This window comes from Phyllosticta citribraziliensis, assembly GCF_038025025.1.
Source record: "Phyllosticta citribraziliensis strain CPC 17464 chromosome Unknown J3D65scaffold_1, whole genome shotgun sequence".
Taxonomy (NCBI): Eukaryota; Fungi; Ascomycota; class Dothideomycetes; order Botryosphaeriales; family Phyllostictaceae; genus Phyllosticta; species Phyllosticta citribraziliensis.
The window spans coordinates 1,694,239-1,712,427 of NW_027117338.1; the positions used below are offsets into that span (position 1 = coordinate 1,694,239).

Consider the following 18,189-nt stretch of genomic DNA (forward strand, 5'->3'; position numbering starts at 1 on the left):
GCAGCTTGAAGCTTGCCACGCCGCCTCTCACCACTCCCACTACACAGCGTCCGAATGCCGATATCATTTCGCAACCCTATTCGACCTTTAGCTCTCCCGTTTCGATCTCTCGCTTGCCTTGTTTCGTCTTCTGCGACAAATAGACCCGCACGGTCGTCGCTGTCCACGATGCCCAAGCGCAAAGCTGCCGCGACAAGCATTGCAGCATCCGAAGACGTCGTTCCTCCCTCGAAACGGCCCAGTGGCCCGGCGCGCAGGTCCTCGGCACGTACCGCAGCTCGCAACACGAATCCGAACCTCAACAGCCAAGTCTTCGACGCTCCCAATGCCCTCAGAGCGAGTCCAGACAGCGCGCAGATTGATGACGAGCCTGCGTCAGCACAGTCGAAGCCGGACAACACCAAGGGTGTAAAGAAAGGCGGTGAAAATGACAAGAAGCGAGGAAGGAAGCCAAAAGCCGTCGAAATGGACAAGGAAGAGAAGCCCAGGCAGTTGCCGACGAAAAACGAAGACGTTGGCGATGAAGCATTTGCAATGGATCCGGAAGCTGACGGTGAAGAAGAAGTGGGGGAGGAAGAACTCAAGGCTGCAGTGTCTAGGCCGCCGCCCGTCAATTCGGACTATTTGCCGTTGCCGTGGAAGGGGCGATTAGGTTATGTGAGTGCAAACGAGCCATAATGACGTGCGAATAGCTAATCCGTCTCAGGCCTGCCTCAACACTTATTTACGTCAAGCCAACCCTCCCGTCTTCAGTTCTCGCACCTGTCGCATCGCATCGATTCTTGACCACCGCCATCCTCTCAAGGATCCTACACAGCCTGAACATGCAACCAAGAACAGACCCGACAAAGAGCAGCCGGCGGAAATTGGTCGCGGCCAAAAGTTCGTGGAAGAGCTTGGGGTGGCCAATGCCAGGGACATTATCAAGATGATCAGATGGAACGAAAAATATGGCATCAAGTTCTTGCGTTTGAGCAGCGAAATGTTCCCCTTCGCAAGTCACGAAGTGTACGGTTATAAGCTGGCACCGTTTGCTGCAGAAACTTTAGGTGCTGCTGGTAAAGTCATAGCAGAGCTGGGACATCGTGTCTCCACTCATCCAGGCCAAGTAAGTGTCGCGCAAATGTGCCATCACCCTTTCTCTAACAAAATGCAGTTTACCCAGCTGGGCTCACCCCGCGAATCAGTGATCAAGAGCGCAATCAGGGATCTTGAGTACCACGACGAACTACTATCTCTTCTCAAGCTCCCGCCACAGCAAGATCGTGACGCCGTTATGATTCTCCACATGGGTGGAACGTTTGGAAACAAAGCCGAAACCCTCGACCGCTTCCGCAAAAACTACGCTGGCCTTTCTCCCTCCATCAAAAATCGACTTGTTTTAGAAAACGACGACGTTTGCTGGAGTGTTCATGACCTTCTTCCCGTCTGCCAGGAGCTCAATATCCCCATGGTTCTCGATTTCCACCACCACAACATTTATTTCGATGCCGCAAAATTGCGTGAAGGCACCAAAGACATCATGGAACTCTATCCTGCAATCCGTGAGACTTGGACTCGCAAGGGCATCACGCAAAAGATGCACTACTCAGAACCGACGCCGGCCGCCGTGACGCCTATGCAGCGTCGGAAGCACAATCCTCGCCCTGCCACGCTGCCTCCTTGCGCAAACGACATGGACCTTATGATTGAAGCCAAGGACAAGGAACAGGCCGTTTTCGAGCTAATGCGCAACTTCAGGTTGCCCGGCTGGAATCTCTTTAACGACATTATACCGCATGTACGCGCAGACGAAAACAAGCCCATGCGCGCGCCTAAGAAGGCAGCGCCCAAGAAATCCAAAAAGCAAACCAATGCTGCTGAGGCAGCTGAAGGCGAAGAGGCTCGCGAAGCCGTGGAAGCGGAGCCCGCCCCTGCTCCTGTAATTCCCGAAGAGGAGGTCGGCATGGGCGGTCCCGATCGTCGGGTATATTGGCCGCCAGGCATGGAAGAATGGCTCAGGCCTGCAAAGCGCATCATCAAGAAGAAAGAGGCAACGGATGAGACGGCGCCAGCACCATCCGAGTCTCCAGCTGTGGCAAAGAAACCGGTGGCGCGAAAGGGAAAGAAGGGGAAGGCTGCGGCACCCGTGCCGACACCGAGCACGTCGGACGCCGATGATGCCGATACTATGCCGATGCCTGTGGACGCCGAAGATGTTGGCAATGTCAAGAGCAAGCGAGCCGCAGCGAAGGGACCTACCAGGAGGAAAAGTGGCAGAGCTGGGAAGAGCAGTGTCAGCTACAAGGAAGAGGAGGACTAGGTTCGCATCATTTCCCCTTGGCACAACGAAATCATTCAGCTCGACCAATGCACGAGAAGTTCGAAGCAATATTACTCGACGCGCAGCGTCCTCATTTGGCCGATATTGAAACCCAAAGCACTGAATTGAATCCAAAATCGACTACTCGAATCCCGTGTACCTCCATCTTCACAGCAAATTGTGCGCCGCGATCTGTTTACTTTTTCGTCCTTTCCACTGGAGTCCAGCCGACTTTCTTCTCGTCAAACACTGCAACAGCACAAGGTTTAATCCAAAAGGGGGTTTCCGCCAATTCATCGAGGGGCAAGACGCATTTCAGTCTATTAACCCGAGTGTTTCTTCCTCAGAAGGTCATCGTACCTCAGGACCGCCCCAAGAAGCGTCTGAGCCCCGACACTGCAGTTTTCTGGCGAGGCATACTCCAGGGGGTTGTGACTGATGCCGTCTCGGCAGGGGGTAAACACCATGGCCGTGGGCACATGCATGTTTGTGTACAGGGAGTCGTGAGCTGCAAGTGATCAGCCGGCTATCCAACATCTTGCAAAACTATTTGTCTTACCTGTGTGGCTAATCAACTTCTTGTAGTTGTACCCAAGGTCCTTGGCAGAAGCCTCGAGACAAGCCACGGCCTCCTTATCAAACGTGTTCGGATCGTAGCTCCAAATGTTGTCATACTCGGCGATCTCGAGGCCGTCGTCGGCAGCGACTTTCTTGACGAACGACGCAACCTGCTGCTTCATGCCGTCGAGCGTGGCCTTGTCCGGATGCTGCATGCTGAAGGAAAAGTCGACGGCCGACGGAATGTTGCAGAAGTTTTGCGGCTGCGACTTGAAGAGCGACACTGTGGCCATTCCACCAGTCTCGCGGCCAAGGCGCTGGATTTCGAGGACAATTTTTGCGGCTCCGGCCAGCGCGTCACGACGTAACTGATTTGTGTTAGCCTCTCAGCGCCGTTTGGGCGATAAACAGTTCAAAAAGCATGTCCTGTCGCGAGAGCGTTGCGGGTCCACTCACCTCCATGGGAGTCGTGTCGGCCTTGAAAAGTCAGCATTTGCAGCAAACGAACATCTCTCGACAACTTACGTGTCTCGTAAAGCCCCTCAATCCAGCATTGAACCAATGCATTCCTTGGACGCTATCGACAATGCCCACATCCTTGCCTTCATTTTCCAGACGAGGGCCCTGTTCAATGTGCTGGGGCAAAATTAGCAACGACCAGACCTTCAGGCCGACGAACTTACAATCTCAAAGTGGGCGCTCAATGGGCTGACTTTGTAGGAGCACTCCTTTTTGCCGGCGTAACCGATCCTCTTCAACTCGTCGCCGATGGTCGTCTTCTTATCCGCGGTGTCGGTGCACTTGTGAGCAGCGTTGATGTCGAACTCGCCAGCCCAAACAGCAGACGCCATGCAAGCTGGAACGCGTCAGTCACGTCGTGGTTGATTCGTAAACAAGAGGCCTACCGGGGGGAAATCTGGCACCCTCCTCGTTGGTCCAGTTGATCACGCAGATTGGTGCGTACGTCTTCTTCCCACTCTCTTTGAGCACTTTGGCCACCTCCAGCCCAGTCAAGACCTATGAAGTTCAGCAAAGTGTCTTTATCCGGCGAATTCAACTTCTTACTCCCAGAGGACCATCAAACTTTCCGCCGGACTGCACACTGTCAAGGTGCGAGCCAATGCCAATTGGAGGGAGTTTGTTGTTCTCTCCTGGCAGGATAGCCCACTGACAGCCCATGGCGTCGACCTCGTACTTGCAGCCCAGCTTCTTGACTTCGCTAGCGAACCAGTCGCGCACTTTCTTGTCGTTATCGTCGCAGGACAGTCGACGCAGGCCACCGTCCGCAGTTGCTCCGGACATCTCACACGTCGAGTGGATATGGTCCCTGGAAAGCGATCAATGGCGGAGCCACAGGGATCATGGTTCTTTCACTCACCAAAGACGGTCCTGCGAGACTTTCAGGGCGCTAAAGGACGACGCCCGCCGCTGAAGAACCGACACATTTGGTGCCAAAGACTTGCGCGCAGCAAAAGAGAGGCTCGATCTGAAGATTACGGCAGCCATTTTGTTTCAATTGGTCTGGAAAACGATTCACATTCAATTCCTCGAAAAAAGAGCTCAAGAGACTCTACTCCTGCTAACGTGCGCTTCTCTGCCGTGTATATAGGCCCAGCAAGTCACTCTTCCCCGCACCCAAAGAAAGGACACAGCTCCCAGACAAGAATTGGATTCGCATCCAATGCGAGATAACACCCGCTCCAGGACGTTGCTCAAGATATGTGCCGCGAAGCTTTAAATGCCTACGGCGTGCACGGGTAGATACGCTACAGACGCGTCCGACAGCGCAGATATGGTGTCGCGCATCCCACTTTTCGACGCGGGCAAAACAAGGTTAGCGGGCCTCCGCCATTGCCGCTCTGGTGGCACCCCACAGACTTCAACTAGCTGGAGCTAGCATGGTATCTGAATCGACAACACCCGGCCACAGGGCGATTTGGTAATCGAGAGCTTGAGTCGTGCATGGATGCTATCACTGCTAAACTCGGATTTCCTTATCGGCCATTCCGGGTCGGAGCCGTAAAGTCGGTGCAGTCTATTTATCATGAAGCTTTCGCATGGGGTGGGGGAGGGATGTCTGCAAAAATCAACACTCCCGGTAGACGCCTTTTCGGTTGAACGAGCAAGCGTGCGCGGAATCGCATCCCCTCTTCCTCCCTCTTCTTCACCATGGCGCTGCCACGTGAAGACATCGTCCCTGGGACGGTGCATCTCGTCGACACGCAACATGAAATGCGATCCAGGCATTTGGAGGGCAACAAGGACATTGTCCTTGTCCCTCAACCAAGCAACGACCCGGAGGACCCTCTCAACTGGTCTTCAAGCCGCAAGGCACTGGCAATAGGCATGGCGTATTGCTACACGCTGGGAGTCGGTATATCGACTGCGGTGCAGTATAGCGGTGCGTGGAAATCAATTCGCTGTCGACCAAGCACCCGCTGACGCCGTAATAGTTCTCACTGATATTGCCAATCACACGGGTCTCACCGTCGCGCAGCTCAACCTGGGGACCGGACTGATGTTTCTGTTCTTGGGCTGGGCCAACCTCCTCTGGCAGCCTGTGGCGCTTGTCTATGGCCGTCGCGGCGTCTACGTGATTTCCGCCTTCCTGTGCACGTTTCCTGTCCTGTGGTCCGCGTACTCGACGGGCAACAAGTATGAGTGGTATGCGCACAGAATTATCCTGGGCATCTTTGCTGCTCCCATTGAGTCGCTGCCCGAAGTCACCGTCCCGGATCTGTTCTTTGCGCATAACCGCGGCCTTTACATTGGCATCTACGCCTTTCTCCTGTTTGGATCCAACTTTTTGGCGCCGTAAGTTTTGTCCCGCGTAAAAAAGTTTTCACTGACAGCGGGAGATTTTTTGCCGGATGGATCAACGTCGCCGCTGGCTGGCAGTGGGTCATGTGGTTCGGCGCGCTCGTGCAAGCCGTGTCATTCTTCATTCTCTACTTCTTCATGGAGGAAACCATGTACTTCCGCAAATCGGTCGAAGGCGCCGAGGAGGCTGCTGCAGAAAAGATCGAGCCGGCAAAAGAAGAGCCCAGCGTGAATGCCGCAGACATCAAATTGCCGCGCACAGAAACCGACTCGGACCCGGAAAAGACGCAGGCAGAGGCCAGGACGTACGAGGCTGTGGCCGGCGCCGTGTCCAAAAAGCGCACTTACAAAGACAAGCTGGCGCTGTTTGTCAAGATGGAAGGCCGCCCCTCGGACCAGGCCATGTTCACTATGATGTGGCGCCCGTTGCTCATCATGTACTACTTTCCCTCTGTGTCTTGGGCCGGATTGTAAGCTTTCATATCCTGGTGCGCAACAAACATCCCGGTTCGTCCCTCTGACAGCGCACGTGCAGCTTGTACGGGACCTGCCTCTCATGGTACAACGTACTCAACGCAACAGCGTCGGCCGTCCTCAGCGCCGACCCGTACAACTTCTCCTCCGGACTTGTCGGCACCGCTTACCTTTCTCCCGTCATCGCCGCAGGCCTGGGTGCCCTCTGGAGCGGCTGGTCGGCCGACAAATGGGCACTGTGGCTCGCGCGCCGCAACGGCGGCATTCGCGAGGCCGAGCACCGTCTTTGGCCGCTGGCCTTCTCCGGCATCATGTGCTCGGCCGGATTGATTCTCTGGGGCGTCGGCGCGGCACGCGAAGTCCACTGGTTCGGGCCCATCGTTGGCCTCGGGCTGTTGGCTTTCAGTGTCGTGTGCGGCGGCTCCATTGCGCTGAGTTACGATGTCGATTGCTTCAAGGTGAGCCTGTTGTTCCCTTCCTCCTCCCTTGCGCAGCTGCCTTCGAATTGTGCTGACTGTTTGACAACAGGAAATCGCTGGTGAATCCATGATCTCAGTCATCATCATCCGCAACACACTGGGCTTCGCCGTGTCGTGGGGCATCAACCCGTGGATCGACACCCTGGGCCTGCAAGACTGCTTCATCTCCGTGTCCATGGTGGCCCTGGTCTGCACGGCCACTTTTCTGCCCATAATCAAGTACGGCAAGCCGCTGAGGCGCTGGTCAACCAAGAAGTACTGGGAGTATGTCGCGACGAGTATTGCGCCACATTGAGTGGCGGATGTGCTGGAGGAAGCGTATTGTGAGGTTTATGTTTACTGCGCACGGAGGCGGTGCGGCGTTTCGCTGATTGATAGACAGCTCATGGAAATGTCGGCTTGAATCAATAACTATACTTTGACCAGTTCAGCACCGAGACTCGTGAAATCACTGAGTCGCGCGTCAAGAAAGTATACCAAATGCTTCGGACGAAGTTTGTAGCCAAAGTGGTGAAAGTTTTCGACTGGTTGCGAGGCCGAATACGGCAGCAAACTCAACTGATTTGCGAGGTCTGAGTAATCGTTGCAAATCAGGAAGACTCTAAGGCTGGCGAAGTATTCTCATTCCCTGCGCTCATCCTACTTGGGCCAACGCTCGGGTCCAAAATCCCCTTAATGACTATGCCCCGTCGCAATTGCCCAAAAGAAAACCGCCCAAGACGCAGCCATCAGTACAAGCAGTGAGGCAAAGCAAGCCAAGCTGACCCTTCTGTTGAGCCGGCTGTTCGTACCCTCCTCAAACTGCAATTTCTCCGCATTGATCGTCTCTCCCTTGCGCAGCCGCTGCTTGCGCGTCCACTGAAGCAACATCAAGTCCACGCTGAAGCAGCTGCTAATCAAGAGGGCCCATCCAGCCACCAAAGCTCCCGCCACCATGACGACGTAGACGATAACGACGTGGTTGTAGCTGTTGCCATCGGCGTCCTGGATCAAGCCCGTCACGATCCGAATGATTATGTCGACGGCATTCGCGATGGCGATTTTGATCGCATATGCTGATCCGAAGACTTCCTGGTACCACATGGTCGTCCGCGTGCTGTCAATTATAATGGGCATTCCCAGCGCGCTGGCAAAGGCGTAGACACCGAAGGCAGCGGCAGTGCCACTGACGCCAGGTCCCCATGCGCAGAGAGCCATGGCGACCAGCAATCCGGATCCGCAGACCGTCATGGCAGTTAAGCGATTCCCAAGCACGTCAAGGAGCATTCCAAGTAGTGGCGTCAGAAAGAATCCGAGAAATTGGCTCATCGATGAGTACCAGCCGGCCGTAATGGCTGAGACGTGGAAGCGTTGCTCTGCGAGCTCTGTTGCGTTTTGATTGAATACCATGGCAGTACTCGTGTAGAAGAGTGAGAAGAGCATGATGGCCCAAAACGTCCAGGGCAGTTGTAGCATCTTTTGAGCGTCGAATCTCTTGTTGCTGTCTTTGAGCCGCTCTCCTGTGGCCGGATCTTTATTGTTGAAGAAGAAGTAGGAGTAGCGCTTCTTGAAAAACAGAAACGCAACAGACGTGCATACTGTAAACAGGTTGATCAATAGTGCGACCCAGTAGACCCATTTGAAGTCACCCGTATTCTTTGCGATAATGTTTGCGCTTGATTTGCCCACAAAAGAGCCCACTTTGCCGATGCCGATTTCTACGCCCAAGGTAGTGGCAAAACCACCAGAGGGAGGGAACCAAGAGCTGAATATTTTGTATTGCGCGCATTGCGTCGCCATGTCTCCGAGGGCCTGGATGATGGTGCCACCAACCATGGTGTTGAACGACCTCGTAGAAGCGCCGGCAGCAATTATTGCGGTGCCCACAAAGTACATAATGTTGTACAACAGTAGGGCATCTGGTTTTTGTCAGCGGGTCGCTCTTTTCAACTTGATGTCGGTCGAAAAGGAAGATCAATATATGCTGAATGGTGTCCGACGCCTGTTCCTCTTTCGGAACTTCAGGGCAGCTCCTAAAGCCGGATTGGCTCAGCGCTTTGGGGCTGGTGTTCAAAGAGTATTTAAACCGACTTACCAACACCACCGAGACGGTCAGTGAGTATTCCAGTGCCCAAGATCAAAGTCACTCTGACGAAATTTTCGCTAGATGTGAGGATCGCGAATTGAGAGTTGTCGATTCTGAGCTCCTGTTCGCACCAGGTCAGCGGTGTCACCTTCTCCAGAGTGCTTTCCATACCTTCTTGATTGTGCTCTTCATAGCTGAACTCAGCTCCGAAGACCAGTGCGAAGTGAAACCGATCAAAGTGACAATAAAGACGGCAGCAACCTTGACGCGCTTCGGTACTCTCTGGATACTCCCGGCTCCACTCGAAATGGACGCTTCGTCGCCATCGATCTTTTCAATGTTGACTCCATTGAGGACTTTGGAACCCGAAAGTGATTCCTCTGGTAAGTCAGTAGAAGGGGTCTTTTCCTGGTGCTTGTCCCCCTCCATGTGGAGGTCCTGAGCGGGGCGAGCGGTCATCCGTGCAGCGTAGACGCCGAGGATGTACACAATAATTGATGGGGGTTATCTGATGCGCGGCGAAATCTTATCCATTATGTCCTTTATCTGTCAAGATGCAAAAAGATTGCCGTTCGATCCTTGAGCAATGTCCGAGCCGTTCGAGCCGAAGGGCGCTCTTTTGATGTTACTGGCGCAGTTTGCGTAAGTGACTTCCAAAGACGGCCGGGAACAGTGGTAACAGTTGACAGCAAGACTAGAAGTCGATTACGAAGGTGGGAGTCGACGGCGAAATTGTAGTAATTGACGGCGTAATTGGAAATCGACGACGAAAAAGGAAGCCGACAGCGACTATGGTATTGGACGCACGCAGTGAATTGCCCAATCGTTCCAACGACAACGACAACTTGAGACGATCCACGAGCTATCCGAACGTGTCGCGCGAAGACCATGCTCGTCCTCTTGGAACAACTCGACCAAGTCAAGTATATGCCGAATGAAAAGCAAGCGAGGGACCGGTACCGGAGACGAAGACCTGGCTCTGCTCGGCCTCACTTTCAAGGTAGCTCGCGAAGCGGATGCCTCTCAAAGGCCATTCATGGTGCATTTACGAGACTTCCATGCCGGGTCGTTCTCGATTGTCAGCTTGCTGGGCTCCTGCGGACACTTCTTTCGTCGATGGTTCTCCGTGGACTTCAATGTAGAGCGGTCCTTCCAAGTTTCGGAATGTAGCCTTGCTCACTTCTGCGTTATGAAGGCGCGCTTTTCCCCCAGAATCAGGCTAATGGTATATTGCAATCGATTGTGGCGCAAATCCTCGATGCTCATGGCCGGACTCGTCCTGCAGTGCTTCGATAAAGCTGATTGAATCTCTTTGTCGTACGTCCGGATCGGAGACAGCCTCTTGTTTGAACATGCGAGGAAAGGTGGCACTAAGCTGGAAGTTTTCAAAGGTTGCAAAGCTCAAGTCCAGTCAATCACGCCTTCGCCAAGTGACTTACCCTGCGATTTTGAGATGGTCGTCCATGGTGATTTTTTGAGCAGCCGGTTCACCGTGTCCCAGAAAGTAAGGCGCATCGTCAAATTCATCGTGAAGGTCAGATGTTCGCAGACCACGAAAACCCGCTGTCCTCAAGTCGTCGCAGCGTTTTGTTTTCTCTGGCGCTGGCCTCATCTGCTACTTCTGGAGGAAGGCCGATAGGAATCCGCAGCGCTCAGTCCAGGTCTAGGAGAATCAATTCGGAAGACGACACACTGTTTGTCCTCCAAACGGCGTCGCCAACGTGTTGTCGCAGAGCTTTGTGGTTCTACTGTCCTCTTGAAACTTCGAAACAGCCAGACAGAGCTCTTTGTCGCCATGAGGGGGGACATGGAGGTGTTGGTAGCAGGCCAGCATGTTGAGCAGCCGCGGTCGGCTTAAACGTCAGGTTGTACGGACGTTCCTGTCACGTGTGCAATGCAGCCAGCTCTTGCCGCTTGTCGGACAGGCACGGCGAGCAGCGCTGTACCTCATTTCGCTGTCTGGCGGTCAAAGTGGCACTCGCGCGCAGCGAGTGAAGCCAGTTTGCGCTGCTTCCGCGGGGCTCGGGGAGCAGCGCTGCATTTTGCAACAAGGCGGGAAGGTTCCTGGAAGACGTGAGCCCATGTCTGAGATCACAGCGAGTTCAGAGACTTGTCAAACTGTTGTAAGGGAATTGTTGCAGCTCGCGTCCGTACTGAGGCAGCCTCGTCGATGCATGCGTCTAGAGTGGAGACGCTGCACAATGGAGCAAAAGGCTACCAGCTCAGCAGCTGAGATACCCATGCGCTTGGACCAGAATGCGGATATGGAACGGACGGCAACGGCACCTAAAACACATCTGCCTTCCTAAGTAGAAGGGTGTAAAGACAAAAAGGGGAAAAAGAGTTTAAAAAAAAAGAATTTGGGTCATGCCATGATGAAGTGGTACTCTCCGACGGGGACTGCGCGTTTCGTTAGTGATTGGTTGCACAAGCGAGTTCAGCGCTTCAACTCACATCGAACCCCGGTCTCCCGCGCTTGCAACACACTGTATTGACAAGCGGAAATCATCACCACTAGACCATCGAAGATGATGGCAGATGAGAGACTAGCTGGCATATTAATTTTATGAAAAAGCACAATGGCCTGAACTTCCACCACGTGGCGGAAATTTCCGCGCTCACCAAATTTTGAAGGAAGCAACGGTGCTGAACTGGGCTACTCAAGTTATGAGGAGCGCAGTTCCAGACGTGTCAGGAAGCTGATGGAGCAATCAGTTGGTAGGAGTCAACGATTGGATATGCTCCTTCGCACAAATCAGCGGGCGCCTATTGGCGCCATACCCCTCCTCCTCCACCTTCACACGAAATCAACACCTCAGCTCTTCATGAGAGCTTTCCAAACACCAATCGGCATTCTACTACGGCCATGGGCCACTCCTCAGGGCTTTCTAATGATCGAATTTCCCTCAGCGATCTCTCACCAGATCATGGCCATGCTCTCAAAACCACCATTGCACGAGTTCTAGAGACTGAAATTGCACGAACAACTTTTGCGCAAATCCTCGACGGACTTCCGCTTGATAATGGACGTCAGCCTCGTCCTTGGCTTCATCCACCAGTTGACGGAAACACGACGTCTGCCGTGAAGCATACGACGCACTCGCGGCTTTTCGAGCCAAATTTTCTTTGGAATTGCTTCATTTTGACACCAAGGTTTGTGCTTCTCAGACTAAAAAGTCCCTTTTGGGACGGCACCTACCCCCCGCGTGATATTCGCGAAAATATCTGACTTGCATCTAGAAGGCACAAGCGTATCAGAACAGCTCCTTAGGCAGCGAAGAGTTCAGGAAACATCCGCTGGGTATGACTGCTGTTGCTCTGCACAACATCGGGGCAGATCTATTCAATCAAGCAGATGGGGGCTTGCACCAAGTCAGGTTTGAACCAAAATCGCTATTAGGGGAGCCAACCAAGGAGCAAGTAGAGAAGCCAACAGAGGAGCCAACAGAGGAGCCAACAGAGCAGAGTTCAGAGATCAAGCGTCCGACTCGGCCCCTATTTTACCACGCCGATTATCTATATTGGAGCCAGTCTCCCCGAGGAATAGCAGACTGCGTCGGATACTGGACAGAAAACAGAATTCTCGGTGGCGTTGTGATCTTCGACCGCAGCGAATCTGGCCTCGAGGTACGATCTCCCCGGCAGACATTCAAATCATTGACAAGCTGACTTGCGATGCAGTACAAAGACTTGTTCATTCACCCTATTCCACCGGCCTGGCTTTTTGCGATCCTCCCCCGTCAGCTGCAGGCTTTCGTCGACTTTGGCACAAACGCGCAGCAAGAAGGAAAATCCACAGTGCTTCCGTTGAAGCCGCAACGGGGTGCAAAAAGACTGATGGAATGGGAAACACACCACCTTCAAATATTCCGCGATGAATGGGAACGCCTGCCGCCTCCACCAGACTGGAGGGGCCCAACGTATAGGCGGACGCTGGATGACGATGTTGACTTTCTGTATGCTTTGCATGAGGCGAAACAGTCTGGAATGCTGCCGAATGATACTGTGCTCCCGCCTCTTCCTCCGCCACAGGGATGAGAGCTGATACTGATGTCGCCGTTGTAGCCGAACGAAGGCCTTTTGAGTTTTCGTCGGACTACGGGCGGGAACGCACATCAGGAAGTACATATGCTGCATATTCTATTCGTGCAGGAATTGAACCATTGTCTCATAATCGATAGATTTAAGTGGCCTGTCATTCCGGTCAGGATCTTGAAGGTTTCACCCAACAACCATCTTGCGAGGAAATAACGAGCGTAATCATCTGCCGCTCGCTCCCGATTTTTCCTTCTTCAGGCACGCTTTTCTCTGGGCCGTGGCAAGCTGACGGACTGGAAATAGTCGTGTCTTTTCCATCTGGGCACGATGCGGAAATGTCAGGAAAAGTCTGTATGATGCGCACAATGGCCAACGATGCCTCCAGAAGCGCAAAGTCCTCTGTTATGAGTTAGCATCCGTGGTACTCCAACATCTTCAGAGAATCAGTAGAAACTTACGGCCCAGACAAACTCTTGGTCCACCGTTGAAAGGCAGGTAGCCCCAGCCGACTCTCTTTTCGAGATCTCCATCCCAGCGCTCTGGTCGGAACTCATAGGCATCAGGCCCGTAAAGGTCTTTGCGCCGGTGCATCAGGTACGCACAGTATCCCACTGCCATGCCTCGTCGAATGAGAATCGGCGATTTGCCGTCGGGGCCGCCGCCTACTGGCAGAGTCGTCGTGTTGAGAGCTGTGCGAGAGTTGATTGGGACAGACGGATACAGCCTCAGGACTAGCACCACAATCACGATCAGTACATTGAAAATGAGAGCATCGAATCCGGGTCCAACCTTCTTTGAGAACCCAACTAAGATACGTCATTTTCTTGAGATGATACTGAGTTGGTGGCGCAGTTCCAACTTGTTGGTGGATTTCTGCGCGGAGCTTTGCAAGGACATGGGGGTGTTGTGTAAGAAGACGGCTGCCAATGGCGTGAGTTCAGAGGATTGCAGAGGTCATAAGTTTGCTTACAAGGTCCATGAAAGGCAGCAAGCCGTCGTGTCCCTTCCAGCCAGAAGCACATTCAACAACTGGGAGCGAATGGCAGATACGTCCTGTCTCTCAAGCAATAATGAATCAAGAAACACTTGCTTGGACTCGGTTTCGGGCAGCACCGCACTTTTTTTGTTCGAGTTTTCGAGTCGCTCTCGCACCATGGAGTCGACGAATCTATGCACCGTCTTACACGCGCGCCAGAATTTGGGGCCACCGATCAACCAGTAGAGATCTCCGAGGCGACCTCGTTGGGCAAGAAAATCTTGCGCGACAGTAAAGGCTTCGGCAAAATCCGCCTCCTCGGTAGCGGATTCATGGCTGCTTCCAGTGGCGTCGAGGGAGCCGATGGACTCGCCAAACAGGAGGTAAGTTGTGGTGTCCAGAGTAAAGCGGAAGAAGAGCGGCTGGAGATCGACTGGCTTTCCATCGGGAATCTGGTTTACCAGCTTCTGGACGGCAGTCTGAATTTGCTCGAAATGCTGCGCGCGATTTTTTGAGAATTGCGGACGAAGCAACTCGCGAGAATGCCTCCACGCAGAGCCATCTTGGGTGAAGATGCCGTCACCAAGCAGTGGAAAGAAAGTGGGTCTTCTGACGCCGAATCCAAATTCTAAATGTGGTCAGCACAAGAGTGGCTACAGACGAACGGGTCACCGCTCCAATCGGATCAGACGACGGCTCGACCCCACCTTTGAATTGGGAGTTGAGCACGGCTTCAATATTCTCAGGGTCGATAGTGTCGATGCCGCTTACTCCAAGCAATCGCTGCTCAAACGTGGTGCCGGTGCGAGAGACAAGCCGGTCAAAGAGAGCCAGAATCCGACCAGACGCAGCTGCACGAAACGCCTCGACGATCAGGTCCAGGCCCAGCGGCCACACAAAACCAAGTACCTTTGGGGGGGCACAACCGTGTGCTAAGCCAAAGGCCGCTTCTTCCTAGAAAATCCATCAGCGGGCGGCATGTGTATCAACATCTGGATCAGTGCCCACAGAATCGATGCGGGTCGCTTCTATCCATCGCAAAAGCAGCCATCCGCAAACAGCGACCAATAGCGCTAGGAGCCACATGGCACGAAGATAACAGAAAGAGAGGAGCAGGAGCTGAGGTAATCGTCAAACGTAGGAGAGGATCTGTGGTTTGCGAATGGTGGCTGAGGATATAGCAATTCTGCGCGCAAAAGAATTGGCCAGCGCGTAGCCTGACCTCACCTGTCTGGGGCGGTTACAGGGTTTAGAGCCGCGAGATAGGAGGGTGGGGGCGGTTGCACGGCGTGATGCAGTCAGCAGCTCTCTATTCGTGAAAAAAGCCTGTGGCTGCAGTGGAATACCGGATTGGTAGCTTTGGCCCCACAACTTCCAGGAACCGTGCGCAATAGGACTTGTTTAGGTGCCATGTGAAAATGCCAGAACGACTGCTTTCAAGCATTCAAACGCCAGGATGGAGAAAGTTCAGCGTACCCAACGAATATCTGGGAAAGCTACAAAGACAACAGAGAGTAATATCTTCACGTGAAATGCTTGAGATTCCGGAAATTAGCTCACCAGGAGATCTCCAGCGCCACTTGATGCAGCCGTCGACTTGGACCCCATCGCCAGCCTATGATCCTGTCTTGTACAGAGATTCCTGTCCATTACTGTTGCTTACTGGTGTCCACGCGTCAACGTGCAGACAGATGCCGACGAATCGGACCCCAAAAATCGAGAGTTCAGGGTCCACTTTCGACCGCAAGCCCGGACCCTTAAACTACAGGCATCAGCTCTTTAGCTTCGTCGTGGATTTCTTCACAATGACCGGAAAAACGACAATGACTCACCGTAGCCAAGAGATGGAACTCCGGGATCTCGAGGTCGGCGAATCCCAATGTAGGTGTCCAACCAGATGAACATTACATGCGTAGACGCTGACTCGTGCAGTCCCGAGCGCATACGGTGACGATGCGTCGGATCAACACAACCTCCTCCAACGAACAAATGAGAAGAAGGCGGAATACGCTCGAGTGTACTCCAAGGAATATGCTCGACGGTTTGGCGAGGCGTCTTTCAGGGCCAGAAACGCGAACCCGCCCCTGTTTATCCCGAACCTCACGGGAATGCGTCAAAGATGCCTGGAACATCTCAGCTCAGAGTTACGAACACTAGAGAGCAGGATGGAACCTAAGAGAATACAAGACCCGGAAGATGTTGCCCGAGCGATGGATTTGATGCGTGATTTCGGTACGCAACCTTCCTTCCAGAATCATGGTCCACGATGGCGAATACTGAAACCGCGGAAGACGTGATCGTTGAATCCGAGGCAAGGCGTCTGAAGCTAGAGGACCCCGAGTACTCAGGCTTGCGCGGGCTCAACGTTATTCATCTTGAAATGGAGCAGCTCGGCGAAGGCCTGAAGAAAAGTGGCACCTGGGTAATGCTCAGCAAAGACTTTGAAAGGAGCGGCCGAGATGTGATTGAGCCTTGCGAAACTTTGTCCGAGTACCAAAAGGACAGGATACGGGTGTGCAAGACAAACTTTCTGTTGATTTGAAGAGGCTGACGTCCACAGGACCGCTTCGCTGGATTGAATTACAAAGCCTGGACAAACCGATCAAAGTCGACGATAGAGAGACGTCCGTGGACCCTTAAGTATGAGAGCAATGGTCAAATAAGCCGCTCGTACAAATGGACACGCGGGTGGCTAGTCATTCTCATAGTCGCTGTGGTGTCTCTCATCTGCTTCTACGGGGTGGGAATCATCGCTACAAACTCAACCTTCAGCCCGACTTTCCAGAGGTACTTCTTTTGGATAGCGATCTTCTGGTCGCTCATCTCAAGTAGTCTTCTGAGCTGGATCATCGCGTTGTTTGGTGGGCATAAGAGAGACGTCGTTGCTGCGCTTTTGTCAGGCGTGAGCATATGGCTTGTCGTGATTCAGGTACGTTGAAAAAGTCGGAGAGAGATATGAGCTAACGATTCGCTTTGACAGATTGGACAGACGCGCCTTCTGCAACAGAAATCTTGAGGCCGCAACTCCTGGCAAAGTGACGCCGAGAGGAGACTTAAATTTGTCGACAAGCGGGGCGGGCGGAGGACTCAAATGTTAAATTTTATCTTGATCGCCCGAAGAGAAGGACGGCTTTCGCGATGTGCGGGATGCACGACAGCGGTACGACGTGGTGTCCAGCTCTAGGCCTTTGGCAAATCAAGCTCCACCAACCACGGCGCGTGGCTCGGACTGTATCCCAAGTCCATGATACTGGCGTTGACCATCAAAGTCTCCTCGCCAGCTTTCAGCGGGCTACCTCCTTCTGCGCTCACATCTGCTAGCGCCGCGTGATTCTTTACTGCTTCGGCATCGTCCACCTGGACCTTTTCCACCTCTTTGACAACACCGTCCTTCTCTTCACCGCCCCAGCACACTCTCTCCGCACCCCATCCCTCATGGATGTGGCCAAAGCAATACAGGCGTGGTCGTGCTCTCTCCGCTGCGCGTAAAAGGTGCGGACAGCCAACGTCGAGGCCAGTGGCGGTGCGGTCAAGGCGACGCAGAGGCGGGCCGTGTGTCATGAAGACATCAATGGAGCGCGCAGCGGGAAGCTCAGGGACTGGAGTCACCGCGATATTCTTGTAGGGTTTAGAGTTTGGTGGAAGCGGTGTCGGTGGCAGGTTTGGAGGATTGAAGCGGTCTTCGTGGTGATCGTAGGCAAACGCCCAGTTGCAGAACTCGGGTTGGTAGGGTGAAGAGTAGATCTGGATAATGTCAATGGAAATTTCCGAAAGGCTCGGAAACGTCCGAATCGACGAAAAGGTTCGACGCAATGGATGGAAACTAACACCTCGGTGTCACGTGATATGGGACGGCGAAGGGCAGAGCAGTGCAAAGACTGAGTTGCGAAGCAAGAGAAATTTTGTAGAACAATGAAAAGACAGATGGAAACTAAAGCAAAACAAAACGCATAGAGAAAGTGGTAAAGAAGCAGCAAACCAACCTTCAATCTCGCGCCATTACCCAGCTCAAACTCATGCAACCCCTCCTCCAAATACGTGACGCCCGCTTTATTCGCCAGCTCGCCTTTCCACATCTCCATCGCCTGGTCTGGCATATCCTCATCGAAATCATATTTGTGCATCCTCTTACCATTGCTCATGCCAACGCCCTTGCTGTTTCCATGATAAAATTGGCCGTCCAGGGAAATGTCATGATTTCCAGCAATGACAAGCTTGAGCGGCGCGTTCACAGCGCTGATCATGTCGAGTGCGCCTCGGTATTCGTCCAAATGGCCCATCATGGTGAGGTCGCCGCAGTGCAGCAGCACGTCGGCTGCCGGAAGCGGCGATTGAAAGGCCCGCGCATTGTCGCCGTCAGATGCCGCTTCGGTCGATGCCTGGAGAGGCGCGCTGTGCGTGTCAGAGATGATGAGGATGCGCGTCTTGATGGTGCCTTGGGGTTTGGGAGGTGCCGCCATGGTGGTGGTGCAGGTCG

General features: G+C 53.4%; 8 protein-coding genes across 8 annotated transcripts; 4 read left to right on the forward strand and 4 right to left on the reverse strand.

Moving 5' to 3' along the window:
• Positions 1–168: 168 nt before the first annotated feature.
• On the forward strand, positions 169–2,302 carry J3D65DRAFT_599229 (UV damage endonuclease uvsE; the record flags this gene model as incomplete). Its single annotated transcript, XM_066797885.1, has 3 exons — positions 169–657; positions 707–1,108; positions 1,157–2,302. The coding sequence occupies 3 exons, from the start codon at positions 169–171 to the stop codon at positions 2,300–2,302; spliced, it is 2,037 nt and encodes a 678-aa protein (XP_066659826.1).
• Positions 2,303–2,625: 323 nt separating this feature from the next.
• On the reverse strand, positions 2,626–4,366 carry J3D65DRAFT_663834 (uncharacterized protein; the record flags this gene model as incomplete). The annotated part of the gene is made up of 8 exons (XM_066802700.1): positions 2,626–2,810; positions 2,862–3,228; positions 3,317–3,337; positions 3,386–3,496; positions 3,544–3,716; positions 3,766–3,877; positions 3,926–4,187; positions 4,239–4,366. 8 exons carry the CDS (start codon positions 4,364–4,366, stop codon positions 2,626–2,628), a joined length of 1,359 nt encoding a protein of 452 aa, XP_066659827.1.
• A 626-nt stretch (positions 4,367–4,992) lies between these two features.
• Positions 4,993–7,068, forward strand: J3D65DRAFT_610093 (major facilitator superfamily protein). The gene is made up of 5 exons (XM_066798764.1): positions 4,993–5,261; positions 5,314–5,674; positions 5,719–6,150; positions 6,216–6,612; positions 6,683–7,068. Exons 1-5 carry the CDS (start codon positions 5,030–5,032, stop codon positions 6,926–6,928), a joined length of 1,668 nt encoding a protein of 555 aa, XP_066659828.1. The 5' UTR covers positions 4,993–5,029; the 3' UTR covers positions 6,929–7,068.
• A 237-nt stretch (positions 7,069–7,305) lies between these two features.
• On the reverse strand, positions 7,306–9,127 carry J3D65DRAFT_546131 (major facilitator superfamily domain-containing protein; the record flags this gene model as incomplete). The annotated part of the gene is made up of 3 exons (XM_066796803.1): positions 7,306–8,531; positions 8,708–8,819; positions 8,870–9,127. 3 exons carry the CDS (start codon positions 9,125–9,127, stop codon positions 7,306–7,308), a joined length of 1,596 nt encoding a protein of 531 aa, XP_066659829.1.
• Positions 9,128–11,564: 2,437 nt separating this feature from the next.
• On the forward strand, positions 11,565–13,044 carry J3D65DRAFT_683030 (uncharacterized protein; the record flags this gene model as incomplete). Its single annotated transcript, XM_066803764.1, has 4 exons — positions 11,565–11,727; positions 11,787–11,851; positions 11,939–12,325; positions 12,380–13,044. 4 exons carry the CDS (start codon positions 11,565–11,567, stop codon positions 12,734–12,736), a joined length of 972 nt encoding a protein of 323 aa, XP_066659830.1. The 3' UTR covers positions 12,737–13,044.
• J3D65DRAFT_599234 (cytochrome P450) lies at positions 12,903–14,798 on the reverse strand (the record flags this gene model as incomplete). Its single annotated transcript, XM_066797886.1, has 6 exons — positions 12,903–13,135; positions 13,195–13,467; positions 13,526–13,656; positions 13,707–14,340; positions 14,378–14,666; positions 14,721–14,798. 6 exons carry the CDS (start codon positions 14,796–14,798, stop codon positions 12,903–12,905), a joined length of 1,638 nt encoding a protein of 545 aa, XP_066659831.1.
• Positions 14,799–14,996: 198 nt separating this feature from the next.
• J3D65DRAFT_27235 (uncharacterized protein) lies at positions 14,997–17,023 on the forward strand. Its single transcript, XM_066794975.1, has 5 exons — positions 14,997–15,593; positions 15,645–15,944; positions 16,004–16,224; positions 16,273–16,641; positions 16,693–17,023. Exons 1-5 carry the CDS (start codon positions 15,131–15,133, stop codon positions 16,726–16,728), a joined length of 1,389 nt encoding a protein of 462 aa, XP_066659832.1. The 5' UTR covers positions 14,997–15,130; the 3' UTR covers positions 16,729–17,023.
• On the reverse strand, positions 16,893–18,172 carry J3D65DRAFT_663839 (Metallo-dependent phosphatase-like protein; the record flags this gene model as incomplete). Its single annotated transcript, XM_066802701.1, has 2 exons — positions 16,893–17,456; positions 17,696–18,172. The coding sequence occupies 2 exons, from the start codon at positions 18,170–18,172 to the stop codon at positions 16,893–16,895; spliced, it is 1,041 nt and encodes a 346-aa protein (XP_066659833.1).
• Positions 18,173–18,189: the final 17 nt, after the last annotated feature.